Source organism: Corvus hawaiiensis, chromosome 4 (assembly GCF_020740725.1).
Source record: "Corvus hawaiiensis isolate bCorHaw1 chromosome 4, bCorHaw1.pri.cur, whole genome shotgun sequence".
In the NCBI taxonomy this organism is placed as follows: Eukaryota; Metazoa; Chordata; class Aves; order Passeriformes; family Corvidae; genus Corvus; species Corvus hawaiiensis.
The window spans coordinates 18,694,522-18,720,016 of NC_063216.1; the positions used below are offsets into that span (position 1 = coordinate 18,694,522).

General features: G+C 41.6%; 1 protein-coding gene across 5 annotated transcripts in view; it reads left to right on the plus strand.

The window, feature by feature from the left end:
• The window catches only part of ITPR2 (inositol 1,4,5-trisphosphate receptor type 2), a 247,831-nt gene that overhangs the window by 180,516 nt on the left and 41,820 nt on the right, over positions 1 to 25,495 (plus strand). For all 5 annotated transcript variants that reach the window (XM_048300591.1, XM_048300592.1, XM_048300593.1 and 2 more), the window contains 5 exons: positions 525 to 620; positions 1,791 to 1,910; positions 20,307 to 20,414; positions 21,948 to 22,140; positions 25,132 to 25,257. In XM_048300591.1, the coding sequence (XP_048156548.1) occupies positions 525 to 620; positions 1,791 to 1,910; positions 20,307 to 20,414; positions 21,948 to 22,140; positions 25,132 to 25,257 (643 nt within the window). The remainder of the gene's footprint in view (positions 1 to 524; positions 621 to 1,790; positions 1,911 to 20,306; positions 20,415 to 21,947; positions 22,141 to 25,131; positions 25,258 to 25,495) is intronic.

Below are 25,495 nucleotides of genomic sequence, written 5' to 3' on the forward strand. Positions count from 1 at the left end.
TTATATATTCCCCCAGGAATATTTAGTAGTGAAACAAAATCTCAGAAGCGTATGAAAACAGTTTATTTTACAGCCTTTCAAATAATAACCAGCTGGACTTCATAAAAACCAAAGGGGAAGGAAACCTGCCTGAATGATAAAACCTTTTGTGTAATATGTTTTGTAATTGCCTCTGTTGAGTCTTGTTTTAACAGAAAGCCAAGGCAAAAATTGCTAGGTAGGCAATAAGGAAAGGAAATGGAATTTAATTTCTTGTGCACAGTCTGCAGCAACACTCTGTATTTAAGTCAAATATTTTTCAGTGTTTAAAATTTTCCTTCCAATATTGCGTGCAGAGTTAGTGCTACAGTATGCTGACACTAAAAAAACCCCAATTAAATATGTCAGTAAAATAAAAGATGCAAGTGGTTGAAAATCTTATCCACTAAAAAGTGGTCCTCGTAATCTCAATTAAAACAAATGCAAGGGTCATTAATCCATGAAAGAGATTTAAAATTTGCATTAATTTGGTTTTGTATCTCTAGAACAATGCCTCCAAGCTTCTGCTGGCTATTATGGAAAGCAGGCAAGACAGTGAGAATGCGGAAAGAATCCTTTTCAACATGAGACCAAGAGAACTGGTGAGAAAACTTGTGAATATTCATAAATCTTTTGGCTGAAAAAAAATCTGTCATTAAAACATTTTTAAAATGATCTGTATCTAAGCTGAGAAGTGTTGGCAGCGTATGGTGGCACAATGCATCAGGATAGTACTAATTCACAAAAAGTACTTTAAAAGGATCAAGCATGCATGATTTCAGTCTTTACGACTTCATTATTTTTATCCATTCCAAGCACTTTTCTGTAATTGTTTCCTAACTAAATTATCATATTCTGGTAGACTGTCTTCAAGTACAGTTTTTCAGGGGCTGGCAAATTAAGCTTGTACAGTTTATGAAGCAGTGCTAACAGAAATGTGTGTGTAGACATAGAATATATTTAATATACATGTATGTTATATATTTATGTTTCATGAACAAAGAGAGTTCCAAACAGTTGTTGCTGTGTTTTGGAACAACCCTGATGTTTGTGGAGGTCTCCAGGAACTTTAAATGGGTTGGAAATCTGGAGAAATTGCTTCCAATATGACTTGACCATGTAACAACAGAGACTGAGAGATCTGGGAATTCTTGAGGGATTCTGGGGAAGTATCTGGAGGCATCATCCCTGCCCTTAGGCAGAGCCCAGTGCCTGCTGGTTTCAGGGCCTCATCACTAGGTGACATCTCAGCAGGATGAGGCCCTCCCTAGGGTACAACTGCAGGTTTCCTTTGTGTGGGGAACCCTATGCTGGTCCTGTAAGAGGCTTTTGAATATTTGGAATTTCCCCAGCACCCTGCCCAGATCTTCCTTTCCTTTTTGGTTTAGGTGTGTTTTTTTCCTGTGAAATTGTGTTGCTGCCTGTTCTGGCCAGAGGAGGATCGTGGCTGCGCTCTAAGTGCTGCACAACACTCCCTGCCATATCTAGACCAGCCTTTTGAAGCTTTTGTGAAAATACCTGCTCACAAAGGCTCAGCATTCCTGTTCCTTTCTCATGGTTGCTGATGAAAAATGTAGTGGTTTGGAGCTTCATAAATCCTTCAAGCTTGTCTTTGTTCAGAAAGTGTTTCTCAGGCTGCTCACTCTTCTTGCAGAACTGCAGGGCACCCATCCAGGCTGGAGCTGAGCAAAGTGGCTGTGTTCAAACATCATGTGTTTTTTCCCCAAGAATCACATTTATTTCATCTCTTCCTGGCTGGGTTTGTGTTGCAGGTAGATGTGATGAAGAATGCCTACAACCAAGGTCTGGAATGTGACCACGAGGAGGAGAATGGAGATGATGGCATCTCCCCAAAAGATGTTGGCCATAATATCTATATTTTGGCACATCAGGTACGTCTTACTTGTTTTGTGACGACTTCCAGAAAAGTGTTATGTGGTTAAACTCCACATTGTCACAGGTGGGGTGATGCACTTCAGTGGTAAGAGAGAAGTAACAGTGTGTTTACTGATAAAAAGCAAAGCTTGATAGCCAATGTGACAGTGGGTTAATGAGATTCAATGGCAAGGCACACTCGATTGTTTACTGCATGCAGGACAGGCTCAGCCAGCACTGTGAGGGAGACCCTCCTGTTGAATTATGATGTTAAGGAACGATCCCCTTGCATTCTAAACTCCTTCTGAGAGGGGAGTTTAGGTGCAGCTGGGTCCAGACTTAGTCCCAGCCTTGCCCAACAGTTTATGTCTAAAGGATTATCTGCACACAATCAATCCTTTCTATTGTTTAGCCATCAAGATTTCAGAGTTTAGCATGCTATTAACCACTTACCAAGAGTCTCTCGTGGTAAAGAATCTCTCAGTCTTGAGAAGCAACCTTGAGAGGCATCCCCTGCTCAAGGGGACATCCTGAATATGTTGGTCCTCCCATTGAGGAGAAATTTCACACAAGTTGTTATTTGTGTGAGATAACAATGTAGAGTAAAACAGTGACTGTCCGCTTAGCTTTGTCTTCTTTTGACATTAACAGATCACTTATATCAATCAAATCATAAATTGTGTTACCATTATTGGTGTATTTTAAATAGTGCCTTCAGTTGTGATACCAAGCGAACTTGATTTCAGAAGATTGCTATTATTTTAGATATTACTTTGCCAATAAGAATAATTGGGCCTTTTCACTGCTTTCTCCTTTTGAATTATGCTGTAGTGCCCTCAAGCTTTTTCTGATCACTTTTACTTCTCTACTGGTAAAGGTAGAATGTACACTGAAGGTTGTTATTTAATGGCCTATTTATTCTTCAGAGTAGCTGGTGTCAAAAATAGTTTATCTTTCAATTATGTTCAGAGTATTGTAAAGTTTTTTGTAGTTGAAAAAGTAAGGACCAAGAACTTCTTGGTTATATCATAAATTACTGTATTTGGTATTTCTTATAAGGGCCAAATTTAAAAAAAAATAGGTTTTCCCTGAGTAAGAAGAAATAAACAGAGGGGGAGAGGGAGTGTTCCTCATTCATTATGTTTATTAAGTGTTGTTAGGAATTGAATACTCGGTGGAAAAAATAAGAGAAGAAAGCAATCTATAGTTACAGTAGTGTTATGCAATGTTTCTTTCAAGCAAGGAATGCAAAAAAACAGTTACTGAGTAATGCTGGTGTGCTTGCAGCACATTTAAATAAGTGAGTATTGTTATTATGTTGGTGGTGGTGTGGTTGACCATGTTGTGCTCTCATGCTGTGTGTGGGGCTGTACATAAGATGCCCATCAGAGATGACAGTATTTTCAGAAAGCATCTGCAGCCCCTTACCTTGTAGGACTATTTACTCCTTGTCTGAATGCTTATAATGAAAATTTAAATGCCTGCCCAATCGAAATGTCAGTATTTTCTGTCTTCTGCCTACAGTTCGTGTTAAATCACTTAACAGGGTCTGTGACATGGAAAATACGATTTGGGGGAGTGGAATATAGGCCTAAAGCTGTACATGAAGTGACTGCTGGGGTCATTTTAAACAAGAGGTCACTGCCAGGGGTACACTAGCTGGCTGAGGTGTAGGTTAAGGTCTGTCCGTAGGTTCATATCCATGGTGCTGGGGAGGTCCATGATGCCACTCCACAGCTATTCCTGATCATAGCTGGCGTTTTGGTTGCATAAGGGTGGATATTTTTACAGCAATTTACTGAGATCCTTCCTGTTCTGTAAAATTAAATGTCACGATTGGCTCTGTATGCTGTAAAAATATCCATCTTTTTACAAAAAAAAAAAAAAAAAAAAGAAAAAGGAAAAAAGAAAAAAAGACTGTTTTCTTCTTCTTGCATTTCTGTAACATAGTACTTGTGTTTACAATAGCTTTGCACCCATGTCAGGCCCCGTATCAAAACAAAGCAATGCAAGGGCAGGCAATTTGGGGCCTTTCTGTGTCCTCTGCTAATGAAAAGCTACAATTCTTGGCACAGGCCTGCTGATCTGACCCCAAACTGTTTCCATGTGTGCCCTTTTGCTCGCCCTGGGATGGGCAGGATACGAGCATGGACCCTCCTCAGTAAGGCCATTGTTGCTGGGTTCCTTTGCTGGCTTCAGTCTCCAAACGCCCTCTGCTTTGCTGTCAGAGTGGCTTTTTGGTGTCTGGGCCTTCTGCTGGGCTTAGCTGACCTGATTTACGTAGTATTTCTTTGCTGTGGCCGTTCACCTGACTTACTTTTTTCTACAACCAGTGTGACTCTTCAGTCACTTTTCTTACGCTTCCTGGTGCCCACTTGCTCTAGCTACAGCTTTTTGGTCCCTCTGTAATAGCAGAATCAAGACTGAGAGTTCCCCTTTTTGCTGTTCCAGCCCTCAAACACAGACAGTTTATTTTGGGGAGCTCCGACTTTCAGTTTTTGTCGTTGCACTCTTCAGGGCAATGCTGGGTTCTGCATTTTGCCACCACTACATCCTTCCTTGCCCTTCCTGTGGTTGATTTTACCAGAAGCAAGAGGCATTCTTGTAAATGTTTGACCCACAGTGCATAGAAAGTTGTACCTGTATCACAAGCAAGGCTGAGATTTCTGTTAGTAAATTGTCCTTACAGCCTCCCAGCCCCTGCCCTAAATGTGCACTTGTACATCGTGCACACACAGAAGGGTGTGGGCACAGCAGCCGTGTCATGCCAGTGATCACATGTCTTTCACATGTTTCACTGTCCTCTCTTTCCTTTATTTCTTCATCTTCCTCCAGCCTGCCACGTGCCATGGCTGTGCTGCTTCCCCTGCACTGACCCCGGGGCTGTCTGGACACTGCTGCTCCTCACTTTTCCTGCTCTTCAATGAGCAGAGGGGAGAAGGGAGTGCCACTGGGAGGAAGCAGAACTGAGCTGTCCACGAGGAGCAGCCCTGAGCTGCAGCCCTACTCTGCAGCCTGGCTTTGGGGCTCCTTCCAGATGTAGCTCTTCTACAGCTGCTTGTGGAGCAGTGACATGAGCTGGTGCTTGACCTCACATCCTGGAAAAATAAGCCTGTTATTGGTGGGTAGAAAGGGTTCGCAATTCTCTTGAAAATCAACAGAGGAGATTCTGTTTTCTTTCTCTAGTTCAAATGTCATGCTCAGAGCTGAGCCTTGACCTTGCTAATTCCTTGCAGTAGTCTCGGCTGAGTGCCAGAGGTGTGTTATGGACAGTTCCATCACCTCTGTCAGCACTTCTCTTCCAGCCTCAGTCAATAGGTATGGTGTTTTTATTGCTGTCCTCTTAAGAGATTGTGTTAAAGCAGGTCACACTTTGTTTTGCAAAGTTAGTAAGGCTGTCCACGAAGAGACTTCATCTTGATGTGATGTCCCTGTAGGAAATTCCAAAAGCTTTTGACACAGTAGCACCAAAAAAAGTTTCATTCTTGCTCCTTATCTGCAGAAGCATTAGTGTAGGAGAATCAAATTTTTAAATGGTTACACAATGAAAGAAATTATAAAAGGCTAAAGAAATCCTCTGGCTTTTCAGATGACTGCTTGAGCTGGCTGCCTGTTAGTCATAACAAAGTATTTCAGAAGTTTGTAAACTAAAACACAACCCTTCATTGGCAGTATTTCCATGAGGTTCATGATCCATTTGATTTACTATGAAGCAAGATAAGGCACTGATTATAACCAGAGGCTCCCGTACTCTGCATACATAGATATAGATATATATATATATGTTATATATATATATATATCTGTGCTTCTGTTAGTGAAAAATACTTTGGAGTGTTTGTGTTTCTCAGCTCATGCAAACTGTCTAAATCAGGCATGGAGCCCAAGCTAATCCACTGTACCTTTCAGCAGGGGCTTTATTCATGAGGGTCACAAGAACGTGAAATAACTTTACATAGCTTTTTGTCAGCTTGCAGCGTGGCAAGAGTGCACTTTCATCTGCCTGTAAAGCTGTGGAGACACATCCTTGATCTGGAAGGATGTGAGTGGGGAGGGAGTAAGGAAGCAAACTAACAAAACTTTCAGGTTTCCAATGCCTTATGAACTCCTCTGCCTGGTTCCCAAGGCTGTGGCAGGGGTGCTGACCCAGTGTGCCACCCCTTTCGTGATGCACGTTCCGTGGTCTCAGGCTAGCAAAATGTTTCCTCAATTTTAAGTTTGTGCTTAAATGCCCTGTTGGAAAGGGAGCACAGGTCTTGGAATTCCACAATACCTTTGTCACTTTCAGGTAAATAGAAGTTTGTTTGTTTTTAGTGAGATTAAGCTAAAATATTATTTAAATCCCAACCAAGTAAACTACTTATATTTATACAATTGTCTGGTGCCACCAAGACTTAATGAAAAATTTTTCCTCACCCCATAAGGTTAGAAGAATTATCACTGTCTGATATCAGTGCAGTGAAGACAAGTTTGAACCAGGCTATCTTCTGATAGACTAACACAGTTGGAAGTGCCCTTCCATTTATAAGTTCTTAAAATAAACCAAGGAAAAAGAGGTGGATCTGCTGTGAACTGTAAAGTTCTCACTGCAGGTACTGCTAAGGACACACATCTTCCACTCTGGTGCTAATTTTAAATGGACTGAGCAAAATAAGTCATTCAGCCTTATATATTTGTTAGTATATTAATAAAAGAATCAAGATTTTTTTTATCAAACTTGGCAGGCATTATCAAACTAATGTCTTACTGCCGTGTTTACTTCATTGCTTAGTAGTGTAGACAGATGAAGGGTATTTGCTAACTAGGCAATTAAAATGGCAATAATTGATGGCATGGATTTATAGTTTGGGAGTAGGGATACACAACCTTTTTTAAAAGTTACTATTTTTGACGTTTGAAATAGGAGAGGTTTGATAATGAGACTTGGATATGATACATTCGTTAAGGATAAAGTCAGTTTTAAAAAATTTAGCTATCCACATAGGAAAAATTCTGAGAAGCACAAAGCCTTTTGTTTCTGTGGGTTTCTCTTTAGTCTGTCTTTCTGTAACTTTCACCAGATTTGAGTACACCCAGGGCTGGGACCACCTTTACTTTCCACATCAGTTCTGTGCCTACAGCTGCATGGTTCTGGGACTCTTACCTGCTCTAGCAGAACAAAGAAATGGCAATAATAATAGTAATAATAATAATAATAATAGTTTCAGAATTTTTTTAAGACTTAATCTTACTTTTTAGAGGGTTTTGGAGCAGTTAAACGCTCTCATTAATTTTATGTGCCCCTTTTTAAGTAGGTGGTATTATCTGGTGTTACAGGTAAAGGCACCAAGGCAGAAGCAGGCACAGACAGGAAGTCATGAGCTGTCATGGGAAGCAATCTGGCTTGTTTGATCCCCAGTGCTTTGCTTTGACTGCCACATTGGCTTCCCTCCTATGCTCACTCCATCCCAGCTACTTTGCTAGTGTGGAAAATCAGCTTTTTTTTGGGTAGTACATAATCACTGAGCACATTAGTACCCTAGAAGTCTTCCTAGAGACATGCTAACGTGTTTTTCAAATAAGCTTTCCTGTGCTGCTAATATTATGGGTTGCTGAGGCAAGAAAAGTTTTCATAAGGTAACAGATGCAAATGTGTGCATTTGTGTGAGGGAGGTATTGTAAGGCTTAAGGGGTTTTTTGTGGGTAGTTATTTTTGGTGTTGTAGTTTGGAGCAGTTCCTGGATTTCCTTCACTTTGCTGTATTTTAACTTTTAGACAGATTCACTTAGACCTTTGTCCTTCTTTTCCCTTGAGTTTGTGTGTGTGTGTATAAAATAAAAGACAATTATTAAAACATATACTATAAGCCAAATGTGGATTCTTGTACTCATCCATTTGTCTTGACCTGAAGCCAGGTCAAGGGATTCCATGGCAAGACCTTGCTTAAAATGATGGGTGCAGATCTTCCGTGGTTTAATGTGTGAGGAAACAAGTAACACTGTAAATGCAGGCCTCCAAATGTGGAATAGGATCACTGCACGTGACTTCTCCAAAGCTTTCTGAACTGAGTGGGTTGTGCCTGGCTCACTAAACACTGTTCTGCATGAAGTGTGATTGTGGTCAGGTGTAAATTCAGGGTGAAGTTTGACTTTTTAAAAAGAAATGTTGGTGAAGAAGGCAGAAATTATTTACTCAATAATGTGCATTGACAAGTGCCTTCTCTAAGACACAGCAAAGAAGCACCTCAAAGGCTGTTTAGGATAGGGAACTGGTGGGACCAGTTACAGCCCAGAAGTCTGCAGTGGGCATGATCTGGCTGAAACTTTAATATCATGGTTATACCATGGAAATAAGATGAACAGAAGACAAGTGGAAAAGTCTTGCAAGAAGTGCTTTATCCTTGATAGTGGTGTTGCCATTACTGGCCCATAACATTTGCCTAAAAGAAATCTCCCTGTCCCTGTGGGAACTGGGAGTTCCCAGAGCAATTTGCTCTAAAAGATAGGCTCATCCAATTGGGAAGCAGCTTTGAGCTCAGGCAAGGATCCTCCAGAAGAGCTGATGTCTGGGGACCACACTGGTTCAGTGATCTTTTGAAGCTTGCTGAGTTCTTTCTGCTCACCCTCTGCCTCAGGTGTTGCATGTCTGTCTTTACAAAACATTAGGTTGTGCCTAGGTTCTGATGACAAAGATTTTCAGTTGATTCTGTTTTGTGAATGAAATGTCTTGGTTCATTTGAGTTTTTACACATCTCTGACTGGTACTCTCTGAAGAAACAAAAAGTGTTTTAGTGTTTGAGACTAGGATTTTGGAAAAAAGACCACTGGTTACACTGAGTGAAAATGTAGTTGGCTCACATTTTGTTTAGCAGTGACCATTGTCAAATTGTGCAGCTGATGTGGACAGGAAGCAGTTGGCAGGTATTGTTGGTGGTTGTCCTCCCAAGTACCAGATGACAAAAAGAGAAAAACTTTGTACACAAATAAATAGGACTACCTTTTGAGGCCAGAGGATGATGGACTCTATCCTGTAGGATAAACGTGTCCTTCAGGATGGACAGCTGTGAGTTTGTGCAATAAGTATGCTCTCTTTCTGCAGGACAGGTAAAATTTTTCAAGCTAAAGGATGTCATTTTTTGCAAGGCTATGCTGAACTTCGCAGTTTTTTGGTGGTTTTTTGTTTCTTTGTCCTTAACAGAGAAGCTCTTGCTGATAGCAGTGCCAAAACAAAGGGCTGATGGGAGCCAGTCCCAGGAACCGTGACTGTCAGGGGACTTGTAAGCTTCGCTGCCAGACCTGAAGCTTTTCATGGAACTTTTATGCTCCACATGTTGTTTTGTAGTTATCATCCTGATGAGACAGGCTATGGCATCAAAATGACAACGGCTAATTAAATGTCAGGAGAATCAGAAGCTGTTGCAAGGCTTTTACACTGAGATTTCCAAGATTGAAACAGAAGCCAATGACGCACATCACCCTCCTTGTGGCTCATTAGGATGGGATATAACTCCGCGTTCAGCCAGCTGCGGTATAGAGAGACAGTATGGAGGCTGCCATGAGGGCTTGACACTAATGAGCACCTGAAAGCTTAAATAAACCTCTGTGCCTGATGTTAGGTCTCAGGTTATAACCTTGGCAACTTGTCCTTTGATGTTTTCTTTTTCTCCCCTTCTCCTTGGAATCATTCATCTCAGAATCCTGTTCTGGCTTTGATAGGGATCTACATGGGAACCTCTGTTTTCCATCTGGTGTTGTGTTGACTTAGGCTGCTAAGAGCTGCTAGGATTCAAGCTAGAGCTTTTTACCATAGGTTGGCCACAAAAGTTTTAGCTTATTTTAATTTTTCTGGTTCTACTTCTCTAGAACAAGATGAAGTGTCTATTCTACATATGTGTGTGATTTATTATATGTAATGTTAACGAGGGATATATCCTGTTTGACTGTGGCAACCGTGCATTTCACTAGTGCACAGGTGGCCTCAATATTTCTGCTTTGTGGGTTTCTTCTTCTATCTTTAACTTCTGTAATCCTTGTGTTTTGTGGTTTACAAGATTTTTTGTCATTGGGAAATATGCTGAATTGGTGTCGGGGCCCAAACGTTACACCAGAAGAAATATCCTTTCTTTGTCAAATGTCTGCATTGTGAAATCTTCACATTAGTCTGTGGTTTTACTCTGAAAATTGGCTGTGGGACAATGAAATACTGTTCAAGACATTCTCTGCTCTCAGGCTCTGTTTGCAGCCCTGTCCTAGCAATAACCACACTACCTTTTTATTGCTGTCTGAAGCAGCATGGGGTGGACAGAGGGACTTCAGTCCTCCTTTGGTTCTCCGTCACCCGTGGGGCAGTTACTTCACTTCCCACATGAAGAATGGGTCTTCATTTAGCTGTGTCCACAGCTGGTCAGCGTGGGAATGCCTCCACTCAGAGTAGGCAAGCAGTACTGATTTATACTGATTTATACGGATTTACACAGATTTTTACTAGTAGAGAACTTGCCTGTTGCCCTCCAACCATGCTCTTACCCTGGAGCTGCCTGCTTGCTTTTGGCATGCATTTAGAGTGATGATATGTGGGTCACAGGGAGGATGGCTTGACTTTAAACTTTTAGATTGAAATTACTTGGAGAAACGTTATGTAGAATTAAGCATAATTTTCCTTGGAAACTGAGTAAACTCGATCCAGAAGCTGTTGAGAGGCAATAAATGTGGGACCACACAGTGCCGTCTTTCCATAGCCACCCTTCAAAGCAGACTGCGTGTTCAGCCAGCCACCCCTGAGTGCTGTGTGCACATTTCACTGGCTCAGAAATGTATGTAATGTAGCTATTTTGTTCAAATTGCTGCAAACTCCCCTCATTAATGAAGTTGAATTACACAAAGTGTTGAGTTCTTGCTCTGGAGACAGAGCTGGAACTTTTCCATTAGAGGTAACCTTCAAATGAACCAAGGTGCACCTTTTTCTTATAAGTATAGCCCAACCAAAACATTTTACCCTGAGCTGGGGTTTGGTTTGAGGGGGAGTGAGGGTTGGAAATACCATGGAAGTGAAATCTGGTCTCACTTAATAGTATCAGAGCAGTTCTAATAGGCTTCAGATATCTGCATTGTGAAATCCTACACCTTAATTAAAATTAGGGGGGGCATCTTCTCTAACAAAGACAGTTTTTTATGTTCAGTAGTCATTGAAGTAATTACAGGTTAACAAAAATAAAGAGCATTAAACAGAATGTCAAAATATGTCTGTTCCTCACAGTTGCTCCATTTTAACTCTCATCTCCTCTGATGTCACAATTTAATTAGGTATCTCAGTCACCATAGAGTTTTCCAGACAAGATCTGAATTTGTAATCTACAAATAGGCAGAGCTCAGTTGCCATCCTCTGTATTTCATTCATTTAACACAGTGCAGAAAAGTGAAAATGAGGTTCACCTTGCACTTTCTCTGAGGCAGCTTTATGAGACACTGAATAAAAGTGTCCAGCTGTGAAATTTAGTTTTAACGGTTGATTATGCTTTTCTACACCAAAAGTGAGGTGATCAGGTACTTATGATCACCTTCAGACCTGCACACAGATAAGCATCTAATCAACCTGGGGTTAAAGAAGCCTTTTCTCTCCCTTTTTCTATGGGCAAGGATTTTCAGAGTTTGTTTTACAAATGATGATCTGTGGTAGCCTTAAATGAACTTCGTTTGGAAAATCTTTCCAGCTTTTTCTGTCTTTGAGTGTGCAGAACACCACTTAGCTGCTAGTTGGTTGGGTAAAGCAGCATTATTTGTGAATGTTTGATAAGGAGAGAGATGAAATTTTTACTCCCACCAGGAGCTGTTACTTCATAGGTGCCAGGTGAAAGTGCTTTCCTGAGGACAATAGCCATAATACAGAGTTGGAAAGAACAACTGATCATTTTACATTCTCTTCTCTCTGGTCCTATGCTCCTAATTTTATTTATTTTTAGGGATGTTTTGCTCTGCTGATTGGAAAGGGAGGCAGAGATTCAATAGCATGGTGCAAAATGTTGGAAAATCTCACCATTGTAATTGTTTGAGGAGAGTCATCTCTCAGTTCCTGTCCATCTCCACACTGGTACACTGCCCTGTTTTCTACTGTACAATGTACATACATCAGGCCCCGGCAGATAGTAGGAAATCCATGTCTGCTGTGAATCCAACAGATTGCAGCTTCTGCTGCTTGCTTGCTGCTTCAAGTCTCGTATGTTTTTGACTCTGAATGAGCAAGTTATGCTTTTTTGTGTGTTGTGGAACGACGTGTTGAGAAGGTGGGATGTGAACAGGACTGGCTACGAACAGGCTTTTTAATTTGACATCGATGTAACTTGAATCACAGAGTCTCAGCCATGATTCCAGGCTGCAGCTGAGGACTTAAGCCTCTTTAATGTGCCTCATTGAAGACAGGGAGATGGCTTATCCCAGCCTTTGCAAGGGCAGTGTGCTGTGGCTGTCTTCCAAGCCACACCTGCCTGTGGCACAGCTGGTGATGATGTCAGGTTGGGTTGGTGAACTGCATTCAGCCGAAGGGGTCACAATGTGCCAAAGAAACCGTGGCACTATCCTGCAAATAGGAGAGACAAGACGAGTTTGGGTAGATCCTGAAGAAGAGGATGAGTCCATTCTGGAAGGATCAACCCGTGAGGAACTTTCTGCTCATGGTGCCAGAGGAAGGGATGTTGAGTGCCAGTCAACGTCTCCTGGTCTTATAGCTCACAGAAGGAAGTGTGTCCATACTTAAAAACTTGAAACTGTGGTTCCCCTCACCACATTGCCCCCAAAGTAAGAGTCAGCAGCAGCAGTTCCCTCTTTTGTTTGTGCTAGCCTGCCTTTTCTAGAGAAGCCACATAGTAGACAGAAGAAGATAGCTGGCAGAGAGTCACATTCTGCAGGGAAGAGAAATATAGAAAGTGAAGGGCTTGGGAGCAAAAGAATTTGAAGAGTTCCTGAAAAGCTCTCTTATCTCAGGTGTTTTTATGCATTTTGGATGTATTTAAAGTGTTGGTGGCTTTTAGAGGTGAACGGTTCTCTTGCTGTGTGGATTTGGGATCTATATATCTGCTGGTTTGGGCCTTTCCCAGACTGTGTCTATACAACACTGGTGCCAGTGTTTTTGTCTGCCTTTTATGGAAGTAGCATGTGGCTGGGATCTTCTTCCTTGTTATGCTCTGAAGAAGACTATTTGTAGAAACTCTGCTCTCCTTTTCTTTCTCTTCCATTGAACTTTTCTCGTTACCTCCCTATAATCATCTCTGACACTTCCATCATCTGATTTCCTTCCATCCTGTACTTTGCAAAATTTTGCATACAGTAATCACAGGAGGCAGTCTCTGAGTGCAGTTGTGCCATCCTGTTGGAATTCTGGATTGCATGCTCTGTCCACATCCTATGTCCAGTATGGCCAGTGTACACCAAAATCCAAGTGTGCCCCTGTATTCATTGGGCTGGTTTGACTCAGGCAGGCACAGCTGCCCATGACGGTTTACACATAGCCTGTGGAGATGTTTCACATCCACCCACCTCAAATTAATTTTGTTTGGTTGCAACGCATTTTGTCTGACCTGAATTTCCCCACACACGTGTACACTTCATTTTTTTTTGGAATTCAGCTTTGCCTGCAAAAGAAATTAGAAAGGAGGCACGTGGAAGTAAAGTTCGTTGAAATATTAACAAGTCATTTTGTCTTCTGCTGGTTTTCATCAGGGTAAAAAAGAACAGCAAAACCACAACAAAAATAACAATGAAATTACTATGGGGGGCTGCAAACATAATAGTGACAGAGTTCACTTAGCTGTGGTGGTTTCTTTTATGTGATAATATTGAGGTGTTTTATTTCTCCCCTGTGAGGTAGATCACTATTAGCTGCAATTTGTAGTGTGCCCCATGTGGAGGCTGGGGAGGAGAGTTGGTGCCTCAGAGGTTACACGAGGCCATGGAAGACCCAGCAACAGAATCCAAAGCGTCTGGACCACCCAGGGACCTGCTCATGTACCACAAGCCATCAGGGAAAGATTAAGTCTGAACCCTTTTGGTTGCTCTGTACGGTATAATTGTCTAATGAAATCAATGAATACTTGATGTGAGAGTCTCCCATTGCTCCATCCCTGCTGTTCCTAATGTTTGTTAACAGATTGCTTTGTGGCAGAGTGCAAAGGTGCCGCTCTATAAAACTGTAATGACTTCTGGAAAGGAAGTTGCCCTGTGTATTGCAGAAAGCACCATTCAGTTTTGATTGGAACATGGGGAGCTGAGAAGTTGTTATTGCTTTTAGTGCAGCTACTTGGAATAAAAATTTCTGCTCAGTTATGGTTAAGATGACATTTCCTTTTTCCCTGCTTTTTTCTCTCCTTGTTTACCGATGGAGTTGGAATGTTCTCATTTGCCCTGGGCAGGGAGTTGGCGTGTGGTAAAGGCCTGGCACGCCAAAGAAGAGGAGCTCCTTTTCTGTCTCCTATGTTCCTCTGTCTGTCACCCATCCTGTTTGCTACTGCCTCGACTTTCTCTTGGCTGTTTTCTCTCGGTCCATGGGGCTTTTCTTGTCAGTCCCCGGGCAGCTTTTTTATCCTTTCTTGCTCTCTAAGACGAAAATGAAGTGTTTCGTGAGATGACTGGGTTATCCCTGGTGAGGGGGTTTGGCGGTGCCAGATCTCACACTGCCTGGCTCTGGGGCACCAAAGGGACTGAAGAGGACAAAAGAGGAAGAGATCGAGGCTGTAAATGAGCCCCAGCTGCACGAGCTTGTTGGCACAGCAAGGTGAGGCTCATCTGACCATTATTTTGCTGTTGCTGCAAGTTACATTTTGTCACAGTTTCCCCTGGTGAAAGACCACTGGCCTTTGGGCTGGCAACCCACACTGCAGGATGTGTGGTTACTGACAGGGTAGGGGTGAAGATAATTTACAGCAGATCTGTCAGATGTCACGCCTTGGGCATCAGGTACCAACACTCTTGCCTCACTTTCCCCAAGGGCTGTTGTTCATTAACTGCCAGGCAGTGGAGTGGCCTCCCTGCCCTGACAGGCTCGAGGGGGCTGGCTGGCACCCCAGAGGGGGAGTGAGGCAAGGGCAGAGGGGTCTCTGTGCAGTGTGACAGCTTACAGGCATGTCCACACCCAGTTCCCTCCCCAAAACAAGCCCCAGTCCCCAGCACGCTCCCGACCAGTGCCCTTCCCCTGCCAGGAGTGCCCTGTGTGCCAGGTGCCATCACATGCCAGCCTTACTGCTGCCTTACAGCTGTGAGAAGAACTGAGAGAATTGGAACAAGGATAATAATTCTTTCAAGGATTTTGTTTCTACATTTTTAGATGTTTGTAATACTTCCTAATAGTAATACTGTAAATGGTATCAAGGCATGGGAGCTGTTTGTGCTATTTGTGTCATTCTTTCTGCTTCTCAGCCAGTTATCCAGTGCTTTTTGTACTATTCCATCAACCTTTCCTAGGAAATCAGTTTAACATGTTTGACACCTTGCCTGTGAACTGACTCTTCCATGAAAACCCTGATTGCCTACAGGACACTAAACCTCACTCATTTAGATCCCTTTATACCATTCTAGTCATAGAACATCACCTTTACCCCCATGTTTGGCAGTATTAAAATGCTGGGGAGTGAAATAAATCTCTCAGAATCTCTCCAACCTCATATCTATAGCTTCTATTTCTTATACTTTTTTCTTGTATTTCTTGTCCTTTTGGGGCTTCAGCAAAGCCTGGTGTAATCAGCAGGAATTTTGACAACCATCTCAGCTGTGTACTGGGTAAGACCTCGTGCCTTTGATGAGAACGTGAGAGGCCCCTGCAGTTTACAAGTTACAACCAGGGACTGACACATCCTTATTAAAATAATAGCGTGTCTCTGTGTTTTACAGAAATATTGAAAAGTGGAGAAAAACTTTCTGTTTTCCAAGCAATTTTTCCACATGCACACATGTATTCACACACTGCTGTTTTGGCAAACCAATCTACTATACCACGTCAGTGAGTTAATGACAGGCTGGTGAAATGAATGTTCACAGCTTTAAATCAGTCTTTTCTTTAAGAGCATTTAAATAACTTCATTTTTGTTCAAGGTAATCTTAACTATAAAACTACAGGCCTGCAGGAAACCCATATATTAATTGCAAAAGCTGGTTCTGCTGTGGTTTTCCACACTGCTGATCACATATGGCATCCCAGATGAGTAGCGGATCTGATTTTATAGTCATGTTGTGTCAGGAGTTTAGACTGCATATTACTTGTAATTCTGTCATTTATCTCTACTGTTTCTTTATTAATCTCTTCAGCGTTCTTGGTCTGTCCTCAATCTTTCACATTTTGTACTGATACTTTATTACAGTGTTTTCCAAATTTTTTAAGTAAAAATCTTTCAAGATGAACAGCAGTCCTTCCTCAGGAGCTGACTGAAAGCCAAATGATCTTTATTCATATAGCTATTGCCTCACACATCCCCTCTTTGGAAATCACTGTTCCATTATATGCTGTTGCTTCCTTGTCCCTACATGCCTTGATGAACAGTAAAATACAGTGTTGACATTTAAAATATTGTCACTGGCATGGCTGATGTGAGTGAGTGAGTGAGTGAGTGAGTTTTCTCCTCAATAGTGATTTTTCTGGGGCTCTTTGCAAATTCAGGCTCTAGTGATGGTTACTTTTTTGTATCAGTTCCACTTGCCGTGTATATTTGAGGTGCATTTTTTGAGCTTTGCTTTGAGAACATAAATGGGACTGTTCTTCTCATTATAGCTGCTCTCAGCCACGTCTGTCCCATGTCTTGTCCTCCAGCTGCCCCACAAGATTTGTGCAGCACACTGGATATAACACTTTACTGCATCACAGCAGTTAAATATGAAAAAAAATCACTCAGAGCTTGCACGGCCTTTACACGCCACGCACGAACTGTCACCTAGGGTGTATTATAAACTTGGATAAGCTTTCTGTATTTTAGGTTCACAGTTTGTCACTGCATTGTTATTTTCATTGCTGTGTCTTTGATCTCACAAAAAGCTCTGCCCTGGTCAAGGCATCTGTTGACACAGTCCCCCTGGCCCACGTGGGCCTTTGAGCTCGTTATGGGGCGAAGGAAAGATCATGAAAGCAGAGCTTCAGAAAACACCGTGGTTGCCAAATAACAGCATTCCTAAAGCTGTTCTGTGTCATACTGTGGGCCTCTGCTTTGGATCTGAGCTCTCTCAGATTGCTGTCCACAATGTTCTTTCATCAGTGTAGCTGTGGCAATACAGAAATATTAGCAGTAGTTATTGTTGTGTCGACATAGAGGAATCCATCCTGTGTAGGAGCTGCAATATGAGCAGAAAATTGATGGGCCCTTTGCCCTGACATTACTGTCTGAAGGTCTAGAGTGCACAGAAGGTAAATGGTATTAAAAGATTTGGAAGCTGAGAGAAATGAAGTTATGAGTGAAGAAGATTCAGCATCAGCAGCTGAAGATTGCTGGTGCCTTTAGGTAGGTTCCCTGTCTGAAATGTGCTGCAGTTCCTCCAGCTTGGTCAGCAATCCTGCGTTGTTTCTGACTGTCTTTTCTGGCAGTCAAGGGGCTGGCACAGAAAATCCTGGCCTTTTCTTCAGGTCACTTTGTCCAGTGGTTGTGCTGGAAAGCTCCAGCTGTGCAGTGCTAGGTTCTGTTCACACGTTGGCATGGGACAGTCACAGCCTGAGGGCTCAGCCTCAGAAAGCACAGTGCAGACCACCAAATACACACTGTTTTAATGAGTGTGGCTGCTGTTCACGTGAAACCTGCTAGCAAAATATGCTCAATCTCAAATCTCCAGCAGGCTCTGAACACCCTGTTCTAGCCAGTCCCATTAGAGCATGAGAGACTGAGATGGGTTTTCCCTTCTAGTCCATGTGACAAGGGAACTTCTGTTGCTGATACTTATCAAGAGAGACTTTTACAGCAAAAGTTATGGAGAGTTCAAAGCATATCAGGAAGCAATACCTAGAGTTTTCATATGGTTTACAAATGGCATTTCCAGTTCTGTATACGAGTTCAAGTATGAATATAGGAAGTTTTTTGTGGTACTAATGGAAATTTCTGCATCTATAGCATGTCCCTTTCTCCAAACTGGCATAGTTTTAATAAGAACTATCCATACGTCCTTGACTTGTCATTTGTTAGAAAACTCAAAATCTTAATGGTTCACATTGGAGAAATAAAGGTCAAGATATAGGCAAAGTTCCTCTGCATTACAGAAGATAATAAAAGGGGAATATATTTGCTTCTGGTTATGCTAATTCATCACTCCAAGCACAGTGTGATTGCATTCTGTCTAGTCAGTGCTCTTCTTCGTATCTTAAAGAAGAGATACAGCCAAAGTAAAGGGCATTTGGAGATAGACAGGGAAAATAATTGAGTCACAGGGAGTCTTCTGTTTGAGGAGGGATGGGAGAGATAGGGATTGTTTTAATTTAAAGAAGAGACAAATAAAAGAGAACGTGACAGTAGTGTACAGAATGATGAATGATACAGAGAAGGTGAACTGGGCGCTCTTGCTTGCCCTTTCTTAAGTACAGAAGCAGAGGGACATCCAATAAAGCAGAAAGGCAAAAGTAATAACACTGTTGAAAGGGCATTTTTAAACACTAACTGTCTTGTTTCCACTGGCTCATCTTCTTTCTCTATGATTCTAGAGCATGTCTTGAGGGGCATGCAAAGACCTCTAGGAGATGAGTTCAAGTTGTCTTGCTAAGCAGTTGTTGTGGTCATGCTGCAAAGGCTGCTGGCTGGATCAGGTTATTTGGCTTGTGTGAAGGCAAGGAACTAGTCAGATAGTCTTAAAGAACCTTTTTAGTCTCAAAAATAAGTGGAAGTTTAGGTAAAGACATTAATATGTGTAATGATACTATCCATGCATTTGCTAGGTGAGTAAAAAAGTAACTATTCAGGACAGAAATCTGCTACTGATGGAAGGAATATTCGTCTGCGGTTAACCCCCATGTCATTTCTTTGCTGGTCTCCCTATCTGCTCATGACCCTGTTACAAAATGCTGATGTTGTGCCACATTGGCTCAGGCTCTGCTCTCAGGACCAAGCAGACTTCTGTCCCCAAGGAAGTTGTTGGAAGCGCATTTATTCTTCCTAAATATCCCTTTCTGACATTCTCTTACTTTTGGATGTTCCATTTTTTTATTTGTCTTTATTTAATAAGTTTATATTGAGATCCAGAAGAAAATTTATTTTTATCAGTAGATTCTAGGGAACTTCAGTAAATGGACTAAATTGTATATGTACTTCTCCCCTGCCTTATTGGTTAAAAAAAGGGAGATAATAAGACATGCAGATTCCAAATGGGTGAGATCACGTTCTGGTTAGATTATTACAGTATCTGTTTGGATCCGTTGCTACTTTTAGACTTAGTCCCTGTCAGTCTTTTTGTAGCTGTGCAATTATTTTATAATTCCTCACCAGGCTGTGCTATTTCATGTATCACAGTCCTGGTCCACCTGTGGTGATCATCACTTCAAAGGCCCGGTTCCTGTGGTCATTTTGAGTGCATGCCTGCCTCATTTCTAATGGTCTGTTGTGCTAATGTCAGCTGTGATGATTCAGCCCTGGATCACATCTGTGAGGTGGCTCTTCCTTTCCTTTCCTTTCCTGCTGCAGTTTTGCCCATCTTAAAACAGGTGAAACGCCTCAGCTATTCGGGACAGAAACCACTCACTGTGATGTAGGGAAAACTGAATTTTTAGTAATTTCCGTATGCCTTTTAATTAAGTCTTTGTTTCTCACTCACCTATAGGACATTATGAATGCATTTGCCAACATTTTTGTTACTAAACTTTGTACAACAATGGAGCATTTAAAATATCTACTATTCAACATAGAACAGATGTATTTTATCAATCATGGGAAGTGTATAATTTGTAAAAGTTTGTGGGAGATACATATTTGTGTGTTTGTGTGTATGTGCATATTTTCTGTGTATATGAACTGTACAGTTAAGGATGTATTTGCCTGGCACTGCAGTCCAGCTCCCTCAGAAATAGTTACAGCCCTGGAATACCAACCTGCAACCTAGTTTAGCCATTTGAAGTCGCTGGGAAAAATTAATTGTAAATGTAATTTAGTACTCAGAGGTATGCAAATTTTATGTCTAAACTCAAGTGAAAAGAAGCATTCAGTCTAATTTTTTGGCATTTGTCAAAAGCCCTCCAAAAGCCATCCAGGCTGCGGGCTAAGCTGCCTTTCATAAATCTCAACTGAAGACTTGCTGCTAACTTCTTAAGACTAAATTATTTCTATTGTTCTCGAGGAATTACATTTTTGTTGTTATCTGTGGAAAGAGCCCCACTGGGTTGAGCATGTAAGTATATGGGAATGGGGGGAAGGAGGATTTGTGTTAGTTAAGTGGAGATGATAAAACTGAAAACATAGCAGCAGGACATAAATCAGATTTTTCTTCTTTTTCTAGTTGGCTTGTCACAATAAAGCATTGCAACAGATGCTGAAGCCAGGGTCAGATCCAGATGAAGGAGATGAAGCCTTGAGGTTTTATGCCAAACATACGGCACAGATAGAGGTAAAAGATTGCTGTCCCAGAAGATGGACTGTGAGACAAGTCTGCATCTTGTGTGTGGTGTATCTCCTCTTTAAGCTTCCAAATGGTGTGGATTATTTATGAGGAGAAGGTTGAATAATATGCTTTTGGCTGTGGGAGGAAAAGGAATACACCTATATTAGAAGTGGCTCCAAGCCATCATTTCACAGTAGCTTTACTGTGTGTTACCAAACATGTTCTGTTAGCGAAATAATGACTGTGGATAGTAGCTGTGTCATGAAGTCAAGAATGATCTTGTATGGTACATCACTCAAATAAATAATCGCGAGTTTCAAAGCCACTGATGCTGGATGATCAAATTAAAAGTCTGGCTGGAGTACAGAGAGGTTTTGAAGTGGTGTAGACATTCAGTATGGCTTTTGTTTAAAATACCAAGGCGTGGCCTGGTTCAGCAGTTCTCCTCTCTGTTTTAAACTTTACACCTGCCATGGGCTGGATTTAGATAGAGGTCCACAGAGGTATCCCACCACAGGAGAGATGAAAGCTCCATGGCCTTGGTTGTCCAGAGGGCAGCTCAGTGCTCCTCTTAATGTACTTTAATACTTTGGGTGCTGCTGAGATCTCTCTTAGCAATTATCAGCCAGTTTATCTGGGTAGGTTGTAAATTTAGGCACTAAACAAGCACTGTGGTCAACTTTTATGTGGCCAATAGCTTCTTCTGGAAAAGTGAAACCCAACCCAGCATTGCTTCTATACAAAACAGGTAATTGCTTGTCTTTGAAAGCAGTCCTAGACCTGCTTGGTGTTTCAGATATTATCTCCCCTATATTAAGGCATCTCATTTGTTTGATTTGAAATTCAAATGGTGGTGGTTTTTTATTTTCACCAGTGGCTGTACAGAGGCATGGTCGTAGTAGTTGAAATGAGTTTTCTACTCATTTCTGTATTTTTAATAATGCAGAGTCCCCGATCAGAATGGGGAAGCAATTTTGATGGCAATGTGGTGAGATGAAATAAAATCTAGCTCACTCACCAGTAACCTGCTAGCTCCTGAAATGCAAGCAATTCAAAACCTTGGGTTTTGTCAAGTAAAAAGATAAAGACTGACCAGATATGGGTGCTGCCTGAGTAACAAGGTGCTATTTTTGCATGCTCACCTTCACAATTTATCCCATCATAGAAACAGATTCAAGATGAGAAAATAATTTTGTAATCAGAGCAGAAAGCCCCTGAACTTCTCCACTTTTTACTGGGAGAGATTTCTTTCAATTTACAGCAAAATTGAAGTGTTCTGAATTAGAACATTTTTTATATTTGGGGAAGTCTGGACCAAGATTTTTTCTTGAGTCCTTTCTTTGCCACCTTATTCTGGCAGGCTTTTGAAAATAAAAACAGCTTTACTCTGTTTTGGGATTGATTGGTCCAACTTTATTGTACTGTTCAAATAATGAATGCATTAATTGGTAAATTAAAGGGGAGCTGTGAACAAGAAAAGATATGACAACATGATTGGATAGTCACTGACTCTGACAAAAATGTGCATTTTATTTATAGATTGTTCGCCACGATAGAACAATGGAAAAGATTGTCTTTCCTGTCCCCAATATTTGCGAATTCCTCACTCGGGAATCCAAAAGTCGGGTATTCAATACAACAGAGAGAGATGAACAAGGGAGCAAAGTCAATGACTTTTTCCAGCAGACTGAGGATCTGTACAACGAGATGAAATGGCAAAAGAAAATTAGGAGTAAGTACTGTCATTTAAAAAAAATAGCCTCATTATGCTAAAACCTTGCTTTTAAACCTTCAAATGCTTTAATTTTAATGATACACTCTTCTCTGTTCACTCTGATACTACAACAGACAAAACTGTTCTGGGCTTGAGAGTGTAGGTCAGATGAGACATTTGCATGCCACCATAAAAGAAGTGTAATATGGAGCAGTTATTAATATGTTCAAGATGATGTCCAAAAGTTAAATTGAGGGATGGATAAACTGGGTGTAGTTCTACTAATCTTGATAGCATTGCACCTAATTAAGCCAAGGCCCCTAATATTTAACAAAAACATGTGTAGCTGCGTATTTGAGGTTTGCAGATTCCTGAAAGACCATTAAAAAACTTGTAAACGTCAGTCATTTAAAAACATCTCTCACCAGAACCTCAGCTACTTTAAATATGCCCGGCTCCCATGGAGTCAGACCCCTCTGCCAGTTCACATCAGCCTGGCGTGACTGGGCTGCAGGGTGTCCCAGCTGGCCCAACTGGTGCACATCCCACGATATTGGGAAGGCACATGTGTGGCCTTGAGCTGCTTGGTCAGGATCATGGGGGAGAGGTCAAAGCAGGGACACCAAGAGGAGGGGCAGGGAAGCCCCACCAGCTACTCTGAATGTCTTTAGCTCACTGGTGGGCAGTACAGCTGCTTGGCAGGAGTGGGGCTGTTGCCAATGCACCTGGATCAGGAGGATCCTGCCAGCTCAGCCACTGTCAACTCTGCCCTTGGCTTTTGGAGCAGAAAGTTGTATTTTATATATCATAGACTCACAGAATGGTTGGGGTTGGGAGGGACCTTAAAGATCACACAGTTCCCAGCCCCTGCCATGGGCAGGGACACCTTCCATTATCCCAGGCTGCTCAGAGCCCCATCCAGCCTGGCCTTGGACACTGCCAGGGATCCAGGGGCAGCCACAGCTTCTCTGGGCAACCTGTGCCAGGGCCTCCCCACCCTCACAGGGAACAATTTCTTCCTCATATCCAATCTAAACCTACCCTTAGTTTGAAGTAATTCCCCCTTGTCCTGTCACTCCAGGCCCTTGTCAAGAGTCTTTCTCCATCTTTCCTGTAGGCTTCCTTCAGGCACTGGAAAGCCACATTATGTCACCCCAAAGCCTTCTCTTCTCCAGGCTGAACATACATAAAAATGCCTAAAAGGGGTCACTTCATTCACTGCTAAAACGCAGATGCACTTGGAGTGTCACACGTCATCTGCTCACAGCAATTGATCAGGAAGGAAGGAAGGAATAAGGTCTAGAGCAGCAGGATAGTCAGAGCAATGTGGGAGCATCCTGAACATGATGGAAACATGGATGTCATGGCAATTTTTCAAATGTCGATTCCTAGGCTATAATTTTCAGCAGCAGCAAGTCTTCAGCATGAACCCCATCAACCCAAGTCTGCGTCTCTTGGTGGCACCCTAAAAACTTAGTAGTGACAAACTCACCCAGAATAGAAATGGAAAAATACATGATTACAGAATCTGCAGTCTATTTGGGAATAAAAGTCATTGTATTGTAGAAAAATTACTTCAATAAAAAAAATCACATCTGGGGGTTTTGCTTTAGAAACACAAATAAAAGAGCCAAGCCAACAATTAGATAGACCCGACCTGCCTAATGCTATAAACAAAGAAAATTGGTTTATTTTTATTCAGAACAGAAATTTCTCAATTCCTTTCATCAGTGGAATAGCCCACAAGTCTCCGTGTTGGGGTTTTTTTATTATTTGAAAAGATAATACAGGTTGAAGCTGGGGTCATTCTTTAGCCAAGTGTCTGTTAGCATGAAGTCTGTGCTGCTTAAATTGACAGATGTCATTTTTGCAATGGTTCCAAATGCTTAAATCTCAGCAGTCAGCAACAAAAGGTTATCACAGTGAAATCTGAATATTTACCTAATTGCCATTAAAGGCTATTTTGATTAAAGCCTGAGACAGTCATATGCAGTTGAAGAAGTCTGCTGTTTATAAAAACTTTGCTGAGCACTCTGCATACTTGCAGGAAGTTTCCAGTACTTTAAAATCTAATTAATAGGGATGCATCATGTTGGAAACCTCTCTGACCAGAGATCTTTTTACACTATTGCACATAGGATCTTGTTTCAAATGTTCTTTTTAAAACGTATTTTAGTGCATTCATATATATGAAGTGCTTGCCTGAGTCTCAGCACACTCTGATCTTGTTCCTGGCCTTCTTTCTGAACTGTGTATGTGACTCTGGACACAAAATCAACCCTGTTTTGCACTGTTTCCCTTTTTAGTCTTTTCTAGCTAGGCTGTAGGTTCTTTGGGATATGGACTATTTCTGTGTGTTTGTACAGCACTTCACATATGGAGATCATGGCTTGTTTGAGTCCTTTTAAGCAGGAGTACAGAGCTGTTTGTCAGGAGGTGACCATGGGCTTCTGAGCATCATGCAGGAAATAGTCAGCTTTTGTAGAACCAAAACCCAGGCAGACCAAATTTTGCCTGCTTCCCAAGCAGATCAAAATGTTTTTAGTTTGGCGGAGGTGGAGAAAATACTGCAGTTCTGAAACCATGCCTACTCCATAGTTCTCTGCATATGTCATCGGTGTACTTGGTCCAAATAGGTCATCTGGATGACCCATTCTGGGTGTTCTGGGTGACTGGCATTCAGAGTGCTAAAATCTCTTTGTTTGCTTGATTTTGTGTCCCCATGCACAAAGGCTACAGTTTCAGATGCACCTGAAAAGACTCCTTTGCAAAATATCCAGGCCTAAAATCTTCCCAGAGGCAAAACTCCGGTATATGATCTTTGGATTAAAAGCTCTGCTTGAAACTATGTATTATGGCAAACCTATGTTTAATTTTTGTCCATTTTAGTTAATTTTAAAGATCTGCATGTTTTCTACATTAATCTGTATTTAGTTCCCTTGGGGCCATTGCTGATTGAGATTCTGCTTGCTTTCAGTTCACTGATTGCTGCTTTTCTGCCCTTTCTAGATAATCCAGCCCTGTTTTGGTTCTCCAGACACATCTCTCTCTGGGGGAGTATTTCCTTCAACCTTGCTGTATTCATCAATTTAGCAGTTGCTTTGTTCTACCCTTTTGGAGATGATGGAGATGAAGGCAAGTACAGTTTGGTTTTACTTTTTGTTTTAATTTTGGATGCTTTCATTTCTGAGGTAACAAAGCTGCATTTTCAGGTGCAGTCACATCTGGAAGCCATTTAGTGTCTCCTAAGTAGGTACCAAATGCTGTATGAAATGTGGTAGTTGATCTGTGTGTCACAGGGCCTGCACAATGCAGAGTAGAATGGACAGAGCATAAGCTGAAGATTTAGATGATCTCAGCTAATTTTTTTATG